This window comes from Chiloscyllium plagiosum, chromosome 6 (assembly GCF_004010195.1).
Source record: "Chiloscyllium plagiosum isolate BGI_BamShark_2017 chromosome 6, ASM401019v2, whole genome shotgun sequence".
Lineage (NCBI taxonomy): Eukaryota > Metazoa > Chordata > Chondrichthyes > Orectolobiformes > Hemiscylliidae > Chiloscyllium > Chiloscyllium plagiosum.
The window spans coordinates 63,395,107-63,415,687 of record NC_057715.1 but is presented as its reverse complement, the minus strand read 5'-3'; the positions used below and the strand labels follow the sequence as shown (position 1 = coordinate 63,415,687).

Here is a 20,581-nt window from a genome sequence, read left to right as displayed (position 1 = left end):
TACCCTCCAGCTGTTGTTTTTACACAAAGCCTGTTTTCCATGTATTTTCCTTCAATTTCGATTTCTTATTGCCATATCCAATTAACTCTTAACAATTAAACCTTAATTATCTGATTTGGAGATATTTGTAAACCTTACACTACTAACGTAATCTTGATGTGAAATAGTGATCTAAAGCTGTTATGAGGTTGTCAAATATAACATCTGATTCTCATTGATCTGTTGTTGAATGAAGACATGATCTGATATTGTCCGTGTGTGGAAAAGAGATGTGCTCATCTGGACTACATTTGATTTGGTGTCCAATGTGGAAGCTGTTTGAAATCTTTGGAATTGTGATTTTTCTGTCTGCCAGCTTGCTGGTCAATAAAGTGGATCTGTAAGCTTAATTTTTTCTAGTGGAAGGAATTATACCAGTGAATTTTGTAACATTGGCTGATTGTTGATAGACACTTGAAGTTTTGATTATTATCTTGATTTGAAAGAATACTGATGTGACTTTGATCCCCTTGCACTACCTCATTTTGTTGCCTTGCTTTATTCTTTGTTGATTTAAGTTGTTGAATATTGGGGTAGAATGACCAAATAAATCACTCAACCACTTCTGGCATTAAAGAGTTTATTGAAATTACTCTGGTGGGAAGAAACCTCTTCAATCTTCTTCAGTGAGCATAGACATATATTTTTATACATTGTTTTCAGCTCACCTTTAGCAATTACAGATCAATCATATTATTAATTGATTACATACGCATCCAATCAGGTTAATCATGTGACTGCATTATCAGTGAATGAATTGAATCATTTATTGTCACATGTATTCAATAAAAAATACAGTGAAAAATGTGCTGTTGTCATTGTAGGTGCCATTCACAGTAACTTATAATAAACTAAAAAATAAAGAAAAATAACTTAAAGACATTCCAACTTTTCCTTCTCCACTGCTACAGGCCCCCTCCGGGCTTCCCAGACCATGCCATGCCACCATTAGAGTCCTGCTCTGAGCTACGCCAGCCCAAACCATGCCACCAAGCGAAAATCCAGCTCTGGACTTCCCAGCCCACACCATGCCACCACCAGCCCATGCCATGCCACAGCCAGAGTCCCAGTCTGAACTACACCAGCCCACACCATGCCGCTGCCAGGAGTGCATTCCACATGGAAGCGAGATTTCCACTCCAGGCTTCACAAGCCAGCCAACTCTGTAGCCATGCTGCCTCCGAAGACACCGCCACTGTTTCGGAGCCCAATGAAGCTGCCTTTCTAACACTGACCTCTTTTTATCGGTTAAGTTTGGGAAAGACGGAAAGAGAAAAAAGCAAATGAAGCGGATGAGCCCATGTACAGGAACCTGGAAGCTGCCTACTTCGCTGCCACAGCCAACTGATGGACAGGTTTCTGGATAAGGTTTCTGGATAACCCTTGGTCTTCCATGATCTCGTGATGTTTCCCAGATACTCTTATTTCTCTCCTTGAGGCTTTTCACAATGCATGCTGTATTTAACCACATTCCAATACAGCCAATTTCTGTACCTGTAATTTGATCCTCTCTGCCAGCAGTAAGGGGTCACCCTCCCTTGCTGTCTAAAGCTATTTTGTTCATATGATTTCTGGTGGAATCTGTTGAATCCTTATTGTGGCTTTTTTTAAAGTTATATGTCAAAATCTGTAACAATTTCTAAGTCTATAACTATGATTATCGAGAAATCTTAACTAAAGTAAATCTCGTTGTGATACATTCAAGACTCAAAATTAATTAAGTATATAATTTTTCTATCGGCATACAGGGTACTCTTATCTAGTTTTTCCTACATAAACGACTGCAGTTGCATGTCTGTCTATGTGTAGTATCTTAACCCTTGGATATATTCTGTCTATGGAGCTACAATTGTTCTAACTTCTGATTTACTTCAAAACAAACTACACCAAACAAGCTATTCTAAATTAACTGAAAACTACTTTTGGGTGATTCAAGATGGCGATGATCTAACAGGTCTGCCTTGCTGAGCTCTGCACCACAAATCAGGCAAAGTGGTGCTTTTACCCTCCCCTTACTAGCTGTTTTGGTAGATCCTCAAAGCTTTAATACATGGTGAATGTACGGTATTCTGAGTGTTTACTGCCTCCTGGCACATCCCCTTAAATTGTTAACAGATGCACTTTCCAGGTTGGTGGCCTTGGAGTGCGCCGTATGATTATAGGGGGAGACTTTAATCATCTCATGGATCCCACAGTGGACAGGATACCCAGGGGTCTCCCGGGCACCTCCCCACAATCTAAACAATTGGGGGACTTATGTGGGGAGTTGGGATTGGTGGATATATGGAGATGCCTTCACCCAGCATTTAGGGACTTTATCTTTTTCTCCAATCCGCACAAGTGTTACACAAGGATTGATTTCTTTCTTGCTCCATTATTTTTTTTGGATTCAGTGGTGTCTTGTAAAATTGGGAACATAGCCATTTCTGATCACGCAGCATTGTATTTGGAGATTAGGGCCAGGGGTAATGGAGTACGTTTGTGGCATTGGCGCATGGACCCTTTTCTCCTGACGGACCGTACGTTTATCCAGTACTTTTCATGGGAGTTTAAAACGTTCTTGGATATCAATTTGGGTACAGCCAGTAACCCGTTGGTGCTCTGGGAGACTGCCAAGGCCTATGCAAGGGGTATAATTATCTCTTTCTCAGCGAGGCAGAAATGACAGAGGGGAGAGCAGCAGCGTATGCTTGAGGCCCAGCTGAAGGTAGCCGAGACTGCGTACTTTGACGGGCAATCTGTGATGAAGTTACAGTGGATCTCAGCTCTTTGGGCTGCTCTGAACTCTGTGGTTACTGTGACAGCAAAGAGAGAGATGTCTTTGGTGAAGCAAAGGTTATTTGAGTACGGCAATAAGCCGGGTAAATACCTGGCATATTTGGCTAGGAAGAAGAGCACCTTGCTTCCCCCCCCCACCCCCAAATCTATTACACCTATTAGAGAGGGTACTAGTATTCTTATTTGTGATTCCAAAAAGATCAACGCAGTGATTAGGAAATTTTACTCCAAGCTTTATCGGTCAGAAGGCTGCGAGGACAAGTTGGCGAAGATGAAGTCCTTCTTTAAGAACCTGGACCTCCCAGGTGTGACTCTGGAGCTGGAACCCTTTTTAAATGCTCCCTTGACAGTGCAAGAGGTACAGGAGGTGGCAAAGCAGCTCCAAAGTGGTAAGGAACCCGGCCCAGATGGCTTTCCGTGTGAGTTTTATAAGGAATTTATGAATATGTTGGCTGAACCAATGTTGGAAATGCACAATTATTCATAGAGTCAGGACTACCTCCTGCCCTCTTTGAGAGAAACTAATATTGTCTCATTCTCAAGAGAGGGAAAGCCCTGGAGGACTGTGCTTCATACAAGCCCACCTCGCTGCTAAACTCAGATTTTAAAATTCTATCTAAGACACTAGCGCTGAGGTTGGAGAAGGTGTTGCCTTCTATTGTAAAGGAGGATCAGACATGTTTTATTAAGGGTCATAGGACCTCTAATAACATTAGAAGAGTACGGAACATGGTTCAGATGTGCCAGCAGAGGTTGATTCTGAGCTTGGTAGTCTCCCTAACTGCTGAGAAGGCATTTGACTGGGTGGAATAACCATATCTTTTTAATGTTCTGGGGCATTTTGGTCTTGATGGGGTCTTTGCCAGATGGATGAAAGTGCTATAAAGCGATCCTATGGCAGCAGTCCTTACCAATGGCATAAGGTCTGATAATTTCAGTATTGGTACATGCAGCTGACAAGGATGCCCCTCTCACCATTCTTGTTAAAATGACTTTCCCTCCTCGCTTATTATTTCCATTGTAATTGCTCCCTCTGTTATTACCTAAGCAAACGTTGGAGAGACTTAACAGTTGGCTTGCTTCTTTTATTTGGCATTGCAGGTGGCCTCTCATTAAGCTTGCCAAATTGCAGCTTCTCCTGGGAATGGGGGTGTTAGACTTTCCAGATTTTAAGTGATATCAAATGGGCTCCCTATTATCCTTTGTGAATGACGAGGCTTGTCAGGATCCAAAGTTAATATGGCTGGATATTGAGGCCTCCCAAGTAAAATATCCCCTTATTAATTTGTTATTTATGGATAAGATGAGGGCAGTCACGGAGTATTGTCAGAACCCGATTGTCATTAACATGGTTAAAACGTGGAGAATGATGTGACAAAGCGAGGGCAGTTTATATAAAACCTCCTTTTTCACCCCCATGAGTAGGAATGCCAGGATTTTGGCCAGGGTCGATGGATTCTGGTTTTAGGTTATGGGCGTCCAGAGGAGTCTCTTGTCTGGGAAACTTATTTGAGGGGGAGGTTATGATGTTCTTTGATCAGTTGAGCCGTAAATATGAAATGCTCAGGTGGGACCTCCTATGTTATTTTCAGATCAGGGACTTTATCCAGAAAAATATCACACTGTTGGTTGACCCTTATAAGTCTGATGTGGAAAGGAGAGTGCTTCAGACTACAGGTATTCTCTTGATTAACACCATCTATCATTGAGGTGGTGCCTCAAAAGATATTGAACAGCTCTGCGGGGTCTGGGCGCAAGAATTGGGAGTGGAGACCTCTTCAGAGGTATAGGAGGATATTTGGGAGAACGTGAGAAAGATCTCGATTTTAATATAACACAGGTTCATCACAAGGTCCATTTGGCCCCATAACAGTTTACAAAATTTAAAAAGGGAGGATCTCCAATGTGCCCTCAGTGCAAAATAGGTATTGGCACTCTTACCCATTGTTTGTGGTCATGCCACAAGCTTTGCAAATGCTGGGGCGCTATAGCAAGTAACTTGGAGGGGATCCTGGGCAACTGAAGTCAAGGTAGGTCTGGTATCTCTTCTCTTGAGGTCGAGAGTGTGGTGCTGGAAAAGCACAGCAGTTCAGGCAGCATCCGAGGAGCAGGAAAATCAATATTTTGGGCAAAAGCCTTTCATCAGGAATGGGTCTCTTCTCTTGGGCCTGCCAAATTTGCCTTCTTTAGATGAGCATGGAAAGAAGCTGTTTAGTATTCTTACATATTGTGGAGGAAGAACATTCTGATGAGTTGGATCTTGGAAGGTCCCTATCGGTATGGCATAGGTTAGTTCTGGAACATTTCCCCCTAGACTTCCCCACAGGTATGGTGCATCAGAAATCAGAACTTTTTTATAAGATGTGGTGGCCATTTCTGAACTGTATAGAAGTAGATTTGTCAGCTATACTTGTCAGCTATACCCACGAGGCCTGGGTCCGATGGGCTGGGTCCCCTGAGAGGAAGAATCCCAAATAAACACTGGTATGCTAACTGAATGTCCTGATGATGGGGAGCTTTGGTTGGGTTGTGCTGAGTGATGTAATTTAATTTAATTTAATTTATTTTGTTTAGTTATTTATTGAATTGTAGTATGGGTAGTTTTTTATTATTTGTTTTGTAAAGTAGAGTAGTTATTATACTCTCAGACTTTTTTTTGTAATTTTTAAAGCATAAAAATCTTGCTCAATAAAAAAAATTTTAAAAAACTATTACCAGACATCTTGTGCAGCTTTCAACCATGGCGGCCCCAACAGTTGTTAAGATTGTTGTTGTGATACTAAAACTAAAAGCAGTTGAAGTGTCTATTGTTTTAAACATTGTTTTCAATGAAAGTTTGGGGTTTCCTTTACCAAAGTAGCTCTTCATTATCCTAATGGTAAAGCTTTTCAAAATGACTTCACTGAGCAAGTGTTAGCAGACGGCTTTAGTGATTGGAATGAGGGCCAGGTGGATCTCATTGACTATGAGATCCTTGACTGGGGTTGTTAGCCTGGGCCAACCAGGGAGCCCTAGCTGATAGATATAAATAAAAGATTAATTGAGTCTTCTCATTGTAGGGACTGGCTCTGAGCTGGCTGAGTAGCCCATGTACTGTACACATGTAAATAAACAGTGACTTTCCTGGTCACAGGATACTGGCCTCTGTGCAGTTATTTCACCGTCATTATATCGTTGATGCTGAACTTTTATATGTCCGATGTAATTTTGCACCAAATTCCTTTCCTCAAGAAATTGAATCAGCTTTGGGTGTCCTATAATCGGGTTATTTTCATGGGTACCTGATCCAAAAAGAGCTTTCTGAGCTGCTAGTGGGCTTTTACTGTTCTCGCTATATTCTTGTACGCTTCTTCCCTATATTGTTGTCTAAAGTTTTGTTTGAGACAGTGTTCTGATAGTTTCTCCAGAGGAGATTTCTGTTCAGAGATGTTTCCTTCACTGCTGTTGTTCAGCTCTATGGCTTTTTTTCTCTGCAGCTGCTGGCTGGTCTGAAAGTGATAGCAGCCATTTGTTAAAGTGATGATTTTTTAAAAATCCTTTTCTCTAGCCAATTTCTGATCTGTTTCTTGGTCATAACTGCTAAGATTTTCTAGGCAGTGCATCCTGCCATATCTACCCCTTTTATCTTGTGGATTAATGCCATGTTATGAGTGGGCTCATGAGAGACTGGCCAAGAAGAAAGTGAAGTCAAGAACTGTCTTCAGGCTTAGACTTCAAACTAACACTATATATTATACATTGATACTAAATATGTAGAAGATTCTGATCTATGCTTACATTAGGTTATGAGAAATCTATCTTTTTTTCTGTGTTCATATCCATATACTCTCAAAACTCTGCCTCATTGAAGAATATCCTATCTCCATCGACACCGTTGATGTGTAAGGCTGCTCCAGAGTCCCGATGCCAGTACACAAGTTATCTTCTTTTCTATTGAAGGAACTGATTACAACCACCTCCAACACACCATCACCACCCAAAATGGTAACTGAGGTTCTGTTGACATCAAGGGACTTTGATTTCCATAGTTGAAAGGACCTACAGGCAGTCCCTGGATTATGAACAGGTTGCATTTCAGAATATGTTCATAAGTCGATTTGCCTGCAAGGTGGAACATGATACAGTACAATATGAGATATCCGTTTGTAAGTATGAGTGAATGTTCACATATTGGATGCTTAAAGTTAAGAGTACTATGGGATCTTGTTCATAAGTTGGATGTCGGGAAATTGGGGATCCCCTGTGTTGTTTTGTGTTCAAACTGAGAATCTTTGGACACGCAGCAGGCTGTCCTTTATAAAGCCGCGTCTGCTGCATTGTTAGTGCTCAAGGAATGATAAATACCTTCAAGTACAGTTGATAGTCTTACAGATCCAATTATGGTAAATAAGAATACACAAAAGTAAGCCAAATTGTTTTACTTTACGCCAATATTTTTGCATATTTGTATTGCAGAAGGTTCTAGAAGACGAGGATACCATCATAAGGAGAGAATATCTTCTGTGAATCCCAAATATTAAGGTGAGCCGAATATCATTTTTCATTGTTTTGACATATGGTTTGAAGCAATTTGGTCTTACTGACGCTCGGAATGGAGTTTGCTGCAGATGCAAACCTTGTGTTTGTGGCTGAGCCAGAAATATGAGAATTTTTAAAAACTGCCCAATCTGTGTCATACATAATCAACCTGCTTGCTGTTTCCAGTCAGTGATCTCAAACATAGAACATGAATTGCATTCCAGTCTATCTATAAGTAATATAGATAGTGTTTACATCTGGTTTTAATTTATGTATCTGGCTTCGGGGTGACTGGGTTTTCCCTCAAAATATATATTAATCATTTTATCATACCTCAGATAGTAACAGTTCTAAATCTAACAATGACATGCAATACCACTTTGAGTGTCTTACTTACTTCCTGCTTTTATTTGCATTTTACTTTGATATCTGAAAATGGTAGTACTAATACAATATATAAGATATAAGTTACAAATATGGTTCCAATGTAATATATAGCACAAATAATATTTAGCCATTGGTTATGAGTGGCAATTTAATTTAAAATCTCCTTTGATCCAGTAAAACATAATTCACTTTGAAATTTTATTTGCATTACAATCATGTTATGACATTTCAGAGTTCTAGAAGATATCAGCCTGGTGCTGGCATGCTTACTGAACATTTATGTTCTTGATCCGTTTTTGATCTGTAAATGTTTGTAGATTTTCTTTATAATTGCATAGAAAATTAATCTCTGTCTAGATTTGATTTTGGCATTTTTAAAATCTAGATGTGTCGAGAATGGACTAGAACAGAATGTTGCTGTCACTCATATTTTTTTCAGAAAATTATTAAAGACTTTCATCAAATTTTATAATTTTGCTCCACTACAAGTTTCAAATGTTAAACTATACAAATGTTGAACTCAGCAAAAATATTTGGAAAATAGCCTCTCAATAAAATGATACCAAAACAGTATTTGATTTACTGATATCATATATGATTTACCTGTTTATTTGGTACAATAAAATCCTGCTAATTTACTAGACTAATATCATTACCGATCTCTATAGTTTGACAAACTCAGTGACAAATTGAAAGCTAAATCATTTTTTGTCATGACACTATTTTATTGTTTCAAATGCAAGTGTTTCGAAGGAATAAAACAGAAAATCCAATCTTCCTTTGTATCCTTAGATTGTTTGCAGAAGAAAATTCTTAACCTGGAGACATTGGTTTTAACTCCAGAATACGAGCATTCAGACACAGGAGGTCAGATTTTTGGCACTATTTCATGTACTTAACTTTCTCATTGTCACTTTGATTTGAAATTTATTTTAGGCATCCAACATTCCTGTGCAAAAGGGTCATCTAGTTGAACATGTTAATTCAGGTTATGACTGTTTTGGATCGAAATGTACTTTTCAACTGTTGTGTCTATCCAGCTGCCAGTCAGAGCAATCAGAAGGAAGAATAGGCTGTAGGATGTCATTTTAAAGTGATCACCAGCTCCCTTTAAATAAATTGCTAGTTAATATATTTGAACTGTTTGTTTGCTGCTTTTGTGACTGTTAGGAGTTTTGACAGCAGTAACTGAAGACAATCCTTTGAGAAAGTAATTTGTCGAGTCAAAAGAGAGGTCTTATTCAGGCACTTCTGGAAAATTTCTGATTCATCCCAATGGATTTGGTGCTTGCACTGTTATTGTAGCTAGAAGAAGAGGAAGAAAGGAAGATTAGAATCTACAGAGCTACACCACCAGAGAAACAAAAATATAAGAGGGCAGATCACAATCAATGAGTGTTTGGTCTGAACTATTTATCTGCAAATCACTATGGAGCAGCACAGTCTGGATATTCGTGGAGTCAGGGACTTTCACCACTGCAGAGCCACACCCATACCTGACTGGCTCACAACCATCTCACACCTTTAACTTGCAGTGGTGAAAATTGCAGGCATTGCAAATAACATCAAGATTCCCAGAAGTGGATCTTGGTTGCCTTTTCCTCACTGTCTCCCCTACTCCGTTAATATCCAGCCTAAACTGCTCCAGGGCAAATTGCAGATAGCGAGTTTGGACTGATACACTAAAGTGATGTAACGTATGGGAATATGATTTCCTGATGTAACAAAAAAACATCAGTTTTGTGGAGGTGAGAGTGTGAGCATTGAGATTAGTGGCAGAGTTTTGGAACTGACATCAAGAGTAAGGCACTAAATCTTTCAATGCGATTGAATGAGAAACATCCTGGGTCAGATCTTTGAACTTCATTCTACACTGTTGTCAGTTCCTGGGGGATAAACATAAGCCATTTAATGCTGTTCTGGTAGTATACTAAGGCAGTCTTCTTCTACCTGATGGTTGTAGAAATAGAATGCTTTCTCTTAAGTTTCTCCACTAAAGTGTTCAAGGCATTATAGTAGATTCTAAGCTTACCTCCAGTTGACAATTTTCATCTAAAACCACAGGAGCAATTTTTAATAGAACTTCACAAAGAGTACTGCATTCCACTCAAAAGATAAAAGCTACCAAGGACTGATGTCGGGACTGCGAAATTTATGCTAACATATATTGTTGAACAGATCTCAGAAAGAATACCTTTAAGATAGCTAAATGACATTACAACATGTGAGCTGTAGTTTAAGAGGCCTGTGTCTTACTCACCATTCATTCAGTCAACAGTCATCCAGCTAATCAGTCAGTTGGCCAGTCAATGTATATAACATTAGAGCAATCTAAGTAAGTATATAACCCACATTGTCCATGTGAGTCTGAGGTGACTGAAGTATTAGTGTATGGAGTTGTTAATAAATTTATAAGTACCTACTTTAATAACATCCTGGCTCTCTGTAGTATATGTCCATGACCTAACATCATATTAATAACTAATTTTAAAAGAGGTAATATTTGGTGCATTGCACTAATGCCATAAACTGAGTAACCCTATTCACTTCATGATCAATTTGAGTGTTATTCTTCCCAAGGAATTGTAAAAATGTAAAAAGTGGGTGCTCAATCACAATAATTAACTTAAAGCTTAAATGTCATATGTTTTTTAGTTAATGGCACCGTCTCATAGTATGTTCATTCTTTGAATTCCATTCAACCCGAAGATGGAAAACAATTAGAGTCATAGAGTCATACTTAGCTTATCGAGTCTGCACCCACAGTAGCTACCACTAAAGTCATGCTAATCTCAATTCTTGGATAGCCATTTGTTTTTAATATTTTTCAGGCAATCTTTTATTGTTTGCAGCTTCCAAGGTACAGAAATACATGGAGCAAAAAGATTAATTAAAGCCAAATATACATAGCTGAACAATTTACGATTGGTATCAACCTTCTTTCAGGACACAAATGGACATTAAAATACGCCAAAATTAAACTAACCAAAATAAATTTTCATAGGACTTTTAAAAACTAAAACCTATCATTTTTATTTCTTTCCAATTTTTCCTCATATGAAGCTGGTGACTCATGATTCCAAAATGCTGGCTTGACTCCAGTAACCTTACCCAAATGGCCATTCTTCAAGTATGAGACAAGACAGTGAATGTATGCAGACTATTAAATTATGGAGCATATCATTGCCAAGTCTCATCATGTCTTCATCAGACGTCTCCACACACACATGCATATGTTACAATGGGGCCACTGATTATCAATCAAGATCAAGAATCCCAACCTTTTTTTACCCTGTCCATAGCTTGGGAACATAAAGTTCAATTATGCAGTTCAGTGTTACTCTACCATAGAAGAATAATGAAAGGTATTGCTTATAAAGGAAATTGAACGACTTTGTTACTCAGAACAAAACTTGCAATTTAGTTTTTATTAAACAACACAAGATTAAATACACAATAGAAATAATTAAATTAAATTAAACTAATAAATGTAATTAATGAATCTTCAAAGTATTATTAGCCACTCTGAATTCAGGGTGGAACATGAGCTATATTGAAAGTTTTTGATGGTGTGAAAATTTGACAGCTCAAGTTTGTCAGTCTTTTTGATTAGACAATTAGCCTTTAGCTAGTCGGGACAAATACAGTTGGAGTTGCAGAAGTTAATAATTTGTAAGTATTTACAAGTTTATAATTTTTTTACAGAAAATAAAATTATTTTCTTATTTTAGCTTTTAATAACTTGCAAGTAATAGGCTTATATTTCAAGGCTATATCAAAACTGTTGCCCCTTAACTACTTTATAATTCTTAATTGTATAACACTGTCTCACTGTGACTGATAGATTGGGATCAAAGTTCTTACTTGTCTGTTGGGTTAAGATTCCCTGTTGCTAAGGTGACAGCTTATTTTAGAAACAGCATGTTCAGAAAATAAGCTGGCTGAAATTTGAAACTCTGTGTTGTTGCACTAAGCTACAGCTAGTGGCTTATAGTGTCCAGACTGAAGAATCACTAATTGACACAACCTGGACTGTCAGCTAGACAATAAGAAAAAAATTAAAACTACGAGATCACGATAAATTATTTTTGATGGTGATATGTACTGTTTCAATTATAGTTCACCATTTAGCAAAGGGCTAACTAGACATTATGCTAATTCAATACTGCACACAGCGAGATATTCAAAACTGGCAAAGAGCCAAGCAAAATAGCTAGCATTTTGTATGGAAGAAAACTGAGGAGTGAGGCCATAGGGCGGAAACAGTCTGTTTCACAGTCTCTTTAGCCTGAATGTTGGCCAGTTCTGCGACACGATCATTTTATTAGCCTTATGAGAGAAAACTTCATATGAATAGCAATCGTCTGTTATCTGTGCTTTTTGGATTTTCCTTTTCCAATTTTATACATGCGCAATGGACATGATTGTTACTAAGAAGATGATTGTATGCATTTCAGATTTCTTCTGAGAAAAGCTGTTTCTTAAGGTGCTATTTGTAACATTGACCCGAAGAATGGTTACAGTACCTGAAATATTTATAATGATATTTTTAAAGCACAGTGGTGAAGAAAATGTTCTCTTCTGCTCTAATAGCTATTGTTGAATACTACTGATCATCGAACAGAACTGGAAATAAGTCGACTGCTGGTTTGGAAAAGATCTTAAAAGTTGTCTTCTGTGTCTGTTACTATACCTAGAAAGTATTTCCATTAATGAATTAAGTAAAATATATTTATAGTCTGTACAGATACATTACCTGAAGAAGCCTGTTCATTAACCTTGTTCTCGACACATGGGACTATTTTTGACTTGACATCTGCTAAAAGAAAATATTCTGGATCTGTTAGAATGCTGCTAGAAGCACATTTACCAGTGCTTGACCTGCTTAGCCAAAACTGGAGTCAATCATCTTTGAGGTATGTTAACTTTAAATCAGTTCTTTAAAAACACAAAACTCAAAAATGTTTGTAAATGTTAGACCCGTAAATATTTTGCAAACTTCAATCTAGAAGATATTTATTTACTTTCGAATACAGTACATCAAAAAGGCTTGATGTTTAAATGGATGCATAAGATGGGAAAAGTATGTGATCATTCATTTTGAATAACTTTCTATTCCATTTCTGCTTTGCCTGAAGGCAGGGCCTTGCCTCATTCTTCATAATTCTTCAACCTGAACAATTTTCTTCTCAATTTTTGTTAGTGATGGTTTGCCATTCCCTTCCACTGTCAGGGCTCTAGTAAGGACACAGATGCCAAGTCTATTTCAGCTACAATGGGAATTGAACATAGACTGTTAGTGTTATTCTAAACCATGCATTAGCCATCAAGCTAATTGAGATACTTGAGCATCTCAAATAACTTAGTTACTGCAAAACCTGATAATCCACCATACTGGTATAAAACTCTCACTCACATTTGTTTTATGATATTATGCAGTAGCAGAAGACGGTCTGATGGTTGCTCCTCCATGTTTGCAAGGAATTAAACCTACAGGTGGAATCTTTCCACTTTCAGACTAAATCCAAAACGAAAGAGATGAGCAGAGGGAAAGCATGTCTTGTTAGAATCTGAAACCCATTGGATCTATTGGCAACAAATTACTCGCCATTCAGCCATTGACTGGGTTTTAGACGCTGAGCAAGAAAGTGCTGCCAGCCACTATTTCCATAATTTTCTGTTTTAATTTCAGATTTTCAGCATTTTGCTTTTGTATCATCAATGCCCTGACCAATAGTTATTGCTCAATCAACACTCCATAAAGCAGGCTATTCAGCTGTTATCAATTGTCATTTGTTGGAATTTGGTGGGCACAAACTAGCTACTGTGTTTCCAATACTGCAACTGTAACTGCACTTCAAAAGTACTGCATTGGTGTGTCTGGTAATTGCAAAGAATAATATATAAATGCAAGTCTTGTTTGAAAAGGTGTATCTCAATGATAAGTAATCCCATTGCTGACCTTATAATGGATGAGGTGATAATGTTTGGACCAAAGATCTGGCGGACTCCTTGTTAATGTAGCAAGTAGTTAAGCAGGTGATTGGAGTTAATAGGTTAACTAACTGATTGTGTAGATATAAAGAGGAAACAACATGTAAGTTAGTTGATTGTAAAACATTGGTGTTTTACTGACGGTGATCAATAGATGGAAAAAAAACCATAGCTGATTTGGTAAGGGGAGAAAATGTTCAGTTGTGTGTAAGAGGACGTCTGGATATGATGAAACAGAAAAACAGAAAGGAAAAGAGGAAAAAAGTAGAACTGTTGTGTGGAAGGAGATGTAAGACAAATTAGTTGATAAAACATGATCCACAAAGAAAGGCACCTTGGTTTCTGACTCACCAACTGACTTGGATCCAAATTGACATTGACAGCAGAGGATAGTTGTCAAAAGGTGGAAACAAAGAGACAGAAGATTGCAACTGGAGTTACTATTTAGAAGAATGGCTGCAAAGATTTGGAGTATGACTTCCCACTGACAGTTTGTGCACCTGAACCTTTTGAACAATGCGAAAATGAAGTGGAACTGCAGATATAGGTTAAGCCTTTATTATGAAAAAAATAATGTAAGCCTTGGCATGGTTGCTTCCTACTAAAAGCAAGATCAGGTGTGAAGTATTCTCAACCAGCTAAAGATTCAATAACTGGACACTGAAGAAGTTTCAGCAATGCTGTTGTGGTTCTGTTTGCCGAGCTGGAAGTTTTTGTTGCAAACGTTTCGTCCCCTGTCTAGGTGACATCCTCAGTGCTTGGGAGCCTCCTGTGAAGCGCTTCTGTGGTGTTTCCTCCGGCATTTATAGTGGCCTGTCCCTGCCCCTTCTGGTTGTCAGTTTCAGCTGTCCGCTGTAGTGGCCGGTATATTGGGTCTAGGACGAAACGTTTGCAACAAAAACTTCCAGCTCGGCGAACAGAACCACAGCAACGAGCACCCGAGCTACAAATCTTCTCACAAACTTTGAAGTTTCAGCAATGTTATTAAACTTTATGGGCAAAATTCATAAGAAAGATGACCTCAACTGGACATTTTAAGATAAGGGACAGGAGGTTTAGAGATGTGAGGAAAAGCTTTTTCATCCAGAGAGTGGTAGGAATTCAGAACTCACTTCCTGTAAGGCTGGTGGAGGCAGAAAACTTCATAACACTTGAGAAGTATTTAGATGTGCACTTGCAATGCCAAGGCTTACAAGGCCGTGAGCGAAGCTCTGGAAATGAGATTAGAATAATTCGGTGGCTGTTTTTGACCAGTAAGATGCAAAGGATTGAAGGGCCTTTTTCCATGTTGTAGATCTCTATGACTCCATTCAGCCGTAACACAAAGATGGAGAATTTGATGGTAGTGGCAATGCAAGACTGACCAGGCACAGGTTGAAAGCATAAAAACAAAAGAAGAAACATGGCTAAAAAGGAGTGAGTATAGACATACACTTGACAATTAAAATAAGCAATAGAAAACTATAACAGAAGAGTCATCCCCAGGAATACAGAGTGTATGGTCCTCAATTATGCAAAGATACGGATCAAAGTTAAGGAATTTAAGAGTTCTGTGCGCTTTAGGTTTAACAATAAAAACAAGCTGCAATCACTAAAGGAAGTTCTCTGTCACTTAAATAGGTTGCACCACTTTATCGGGACTGAAGTAGTGTCAAGTGAAATGCATATATTGTTGAGTAGGTTGTCTATGAAAATGGCTCAAACTGGAAGTAAAATACGACAAGGCAAATACGACAATCACGACAAGTGATTTTTGGGAAGCCACTGAATCTACAGTTTACACAATCCTGATTGTATTCATTTAATAAGACATAATCACTCAAATCAAAATATTAAGTTGGTGTCATTGGCATCAAGACATAGAAAATTAAAAGAAAATAGGATTATATTGTATTGAAAGGATTGCTGGTTAAAAGTCCTATTAAAAGATGAAGTGGAAGGGGCAATGAGTGCACCAAGCTAATAGAAGAGATTGGTAATAAATGTGATATATGTAAAAAGAGTAGAAGGACACCATCATGACCATAGTGAGTCTTTTATTAACAAGAGAGTAACAAGGCTGAAGCAATGCAATTGAAGGTATGTGATAAAGAAGAAAACATTTTCATTCTGTACTTCAAAGACATGACAACTTGACTTAGTCAATCTACAATAATATAACAAAGGGAAAAAGTAATAGTGTGCGAGAAAATGAGAAAGGATAGAAACCAGACTTGGTTAATAGATAAATTCCTAACTTACGATGTAGAAAGGGTGGTATTTGTTAATTATGAGTGAAACGATATGTGTAAAAATATAAACATTGTGATAATGTACAGAACATTCTTTAATAAGGAAAATGTAAAAGAAATCTGATTATAATGGATCAGATCCTTAAGATCCTAGCAGACCAACCAAGTTGTAAATTAACAATTAACCTGGCATGGGTAGTTCCTGTGAAGAATTTACTGAAAATATATTTCCAAGTCTGGATGATGAGTGGCTTGGAGGTGAACTTGCAGGTGGTATTTTCCCATGTATCTTTTCCCCTTGTTTTTCTAGGTGATAGTGCTCGTGTGTTTGGAGGATGTTGTCTAAGGAGCCTTGGTAAATTTCTGTGTTGCTTCTTGCACATGGTACACACACTGCTGGTGTAGAGTGTCAATGAGGGTGGGAATAAATATTTATGGTTGTTGTCCATTTAAGTGGGCTGTTTTGTTCTGGATGATGTCAAGCTCCTTGAGTGCTGTTAAAGCTGCACACATCTCTTGACTTGTGCCTTGTAAACTGTGGTTAGGCTTTGGAGAGTCAGGATGTTAGTTAATTGCTACAGGATTCCTAGTCTTCAATCTGGCCTTGAAGCCACATCTTTATCTGGCTAGTTCAATACAGTTTCTGATTAATGGTAAACCTCAAAAAGATCTGTTCAGTAATGGTAATGCCATTCAATGTCAAAGGATAATAATTAGATTCTGTCTTGTTAGAAGTGGTTATTGATACTTGTGTGGCACAACTTTTACTTGCCACTTGTCAACCCATATATGGGTATTGTCCAGGTCTTTCTGCATTTCTACATGGGCGACTTCAGTATCTGAGGAGTTGCAAATGCTGCTAGACATTGTGCAGAGCTATCATAACAGTGAGCATCTCCATTTCCGACCTTACAATTGAGGAAAGGTCATTGCTGAAGCTGGTTGGACAGAGGACAGAGGACAGGGGACAGAGGGCTATGGAACTCCAGTAGAGATGAGGACCTGGCTGTGGGTCTGGAATCACACGTAGGCCAGACAGGTAAGGATACCTCTAGATTGTTAGAACATTCAAGGTTTGCAAAAGGAATTGTTAAAACATTGTTAAGTATGGTGGCCCACAAAACACTCGTCTGAAAAATTCGGTCATATGGCCTATGGGGAAATATAGCTTGGATTTGATATTGGGGAAATGATAGGGAAAGTGCAGCAGGTCAGGCAACATCCAAGGAGCAGGAGAATCGACGTTTCGGGCATGAGCCCTTCTTCATGAGCCGTTCCTGAAGAAGGGCTCATGCCCGAAACGTCGATTCTCCTGCTCCTTGGATGCTGCCTGATCTGCTGGGCTTTTCCAGCAACACATTTTCAGCTCTGATCTCCAGCATCTGCAGTCCTCACTTTCTCCCCGAAATGATAGGGAACAAAAGGTTAGGCTATTAAGGTATTGCTTTGAATAGAAAATAGATCGAAGTGATTCATTTCAGGGTTAGTGAACAATTCACTTATTCCCAATGTGTACATGTATGGATAATTTTGACTTAAACATATTGCCTAGAAATTGGTTAATGTTAATAGGCCAAAATGAATTAAAGACAGGATTGATCCCTATTCTAAATCCCCTTGGTCCAAGAACTGTACGAATAATGTTAAGGTGAGTTTCTCCTCAGTGCTGTAAATTGCACAGGAGCCTACTCATATTATCCAAATACCCCTGATGTGAGAATCACTTAGATGGAAATTCTGCCTCACTCCACAACCTGCCTTAAAGAAGTCCACTTCATGTTTCAAATTTTGACCTTTTGACTCATCGTGGGTGGATCGGTAACTAACATATTAAGGAACAATAAGAACAAGATCTAAATCATTCAGTTTGATACGTTAAACAATTTGCATTTATATTATGCCTTTAATGTAGAAAAATAATCAAACTGCAGAACCAGATAAAAAGTGAATGACAAAAAGTGAGCAGCTTCGGCACCTTATGCAGGCCATAGAATCTTGGAAGGTGATTGCTACTTTGGCAACGAGGTTGAATCTTTCCGGATCCTAAAAATGCTGTTGTGCCTCACAGCCATTAGTACAATTGATTCATAATGTTGAATGATTTGGTCAAGAGTGCTTGGGACCAGAACGTTTAATTGACATAATAGGTTAATCTGTAAACTGCACTTACAGTATTTTATATTTTACCTGTACTGTGTGGCTGTTGGTTAACTGCAATTGCTCTTTAAAGAGTCTCAAATCACACAAACGTCTTTTAAATCTTTCCCCTCTGACCCTAAACTTAAGCCCTCTAGTTCCGGACTTCCCCAACTCAGGGAAAAGACCTTATCTATTTACCCTATCCATGCCCCTCATGAATTTATAAACCTGAGCGGGACTGACAATGGTCCACTCCATAGATTATAGAGGCAAAGACTCCTGAGCTGGATTACAATTATGGCTAACTGATCTTAATTCTGATGCATGATTTGGGAATCTGTCCCTGTGCACAATGGCAGCAATGTTAGAGTGAAAGGTGACAGTACACTTCAAAGTGCAGTATTGAAGTGAAGATCTATATTGTAAAAGGAATAGGAGATATGCCACGTTGCTTCAGTGAAGTTGGTACATTTCTGATACCAATCTCCATTGACATGGGGCGTGGTAGCCTATGGTGTGTGCCCTACAATGTGGTGCCTGCTGTCCAAGATATGGCCCAGAGCAGCAATTGGTGTGCTGCAGTTACTTGGTACCTGCTTTGACCTTCACTTTGGAATTGTGCCATTTAGTTTTCTCTTTGGCACATGGTAGAATAGGAAATGCATATCAATGAGGTGAGACTGGACATGAATGGCACATAAAGGCATGCAAACAGGCCTCTCTCGGCTCACCATTGAGATGCTCAACTGTGAGCATGGAGGTTGGCATTGGCAAAGTACCAGCCTCACCATATCACCATGACCTATTTGGGACTAATACAGTTCAGCATTTCAATACTGCACTTTGGAGCTCACTAACACCTTACCTTGCAATGCTCCTGCCAAGCCACTTTGCATACAAGGTCACACAACCATCTCATGCATCAGTACAGGGTATATCTCCGGGCTCTTATCTTGCTGTGTGAGCATTCATCCACTCTGTGCTTGCTTGGTTGCTCAGAGTATCTCTGCTTGCCTTGCTTTTTAGTGCAGACAGATAGCCAGGTAGCTTGTCTCGTTTGGCTGCAATGAACTGTCAAAGGGGACTATGTTAGTCAGCCTCCTAGTCCTTCCTCAGTCAGGAAAGATGATGTGGTGATCCAACTGAGTAGCAAGTACAAAGGGCAGTAACTTTTAGTATATTGAGGGAATGGGCTGGGTGAGAGCCATTGAGAGAAGATGCTTCATGCAGCATTGAGAGTGATAGACCATGAGCCTTTGTGGAGGATGGGTGCAGTGACAGAGTTAGAGTGGATGTGAGGTAGCAGAGAGGAGATGGTGGCTCTTACCCTGACAGAGTACAGGAGATCATTAACCTTCTTGTGGTATGGCATTTCTCCAGACCATGGACAGCATACTTCAGACCAGCAACTGACATAGTACACAGCTGGGTTTAAATATGGCACCCATAGCACGAACACTGTGAGGTCCTGCCATTGCTGACTGAGAAAAAAAGCGCCATGCAGACATGCTGCATTCTTAATGAGATGAGCAGTGGAGAACTACATGAAGACTCACTCAGCAGAAACTCTCCATGAAACTCTCTGAAGTTGGCACTTTGCTGATTTTTGGTAAAATACAGCCCTATATTTCTTAGAATACATTGACAGTGAGACACAACAGTTCAGTTTTATTGATTTGGAATTGCAAAGGATTAAGATTAGATTAAATTACATACAGTAATGAAAACAGGCCCTTCAGCTCAACAAGTCCACACCAACCCTCCGAAAAGTAACCGACCCAGACCCATTCCCCTACCCTATATTTACCTCTGACTAATGCACCTAACACTCTGGGCAATTTAGCATAGCCAATTCACCTGACCTGCACATCTTTTGGACTGTGGGAGGAAACCCACACTGACATGAGGAGAATGTGCAAACTCCACACAGACAGTCACCAGAGGCTGGAATCGAACACAGATCCCTGGCATTGTGAGGCAGCAGTGCTAACCACTGAGCCACCATGTAACTCTAATACAGTTCAGCATTTAGAAGCCCAAGAACACATCCCTGTGGGACACCACTGGTCACCGACCTCCAGGCAGAATAATTTCCATCCACTACAACGTCCTATCTTCTTTCAGCCAACCAATCCTGTATCCAGACGGCCAAATTTCCCTGTATCCCATACCTCCGAACTTTCTGAATGAGCCTACAGTGGGGAACCTTATCAAATGCCTTGCTGAAATCCATATACACCACATCCACTGTTCAGCCTTCGTCAACTTGTCTCGTCACACCCTCAAAGAACTCTATAAGGCTTGTGAGGCATGACCTGCCCCTTTCAAAGCCATGCTAACTATCTTTAATCAAACAATGTTTTTCCAAATAGCCATAAATCCCACTTTAGAATCCTTTCCAGTACCTTGCTTACCACAGACATAAGACTGGCTGGTCTGTAATTCCCAGGGATTTCCCTATTACCTTTCTTGAACAGAGGAACAATATTCGCCTC

The 20,581-nt window shown here is 39.2% G+C and overlaps 1 protein-coding gene across 3 annotated transcripts in view; it reads left to right on the top strand.

Annotated features, from left to right (window-relative positions):
- Positions 1 to 8,370: 8,370 nt before the first annotated feature.
- Positions 8,371 to 20,581, top strand: part of aff3 (AF4/FMR2 family, member 3) — a 95,499-nt gene continuing 83,288 nt past the window's right edge. For 2 of the 3 annotated variants that reach the window (XM_043691690.1, XM_043691689.1), the window contains exons 1-2: positions 8,371 to 8,589; positions 12,461 to 12,638. In XM_043691690.1, coding sequence (XP_043547625.1) covers positions 8,436 to 8,589; positions 12,461 to 12,638 — 332 coding nt within the window. In that variant the 5' untranslated portion in view covers positions 8,371 to 8,435. Of the gene's footprint in view, positions 8,590 to 11,739; positions 12,639 to 20,581 lie in introns of those variants that run through there. The other variant, XM_043691692.1, reaches the window with a different exon arrangement.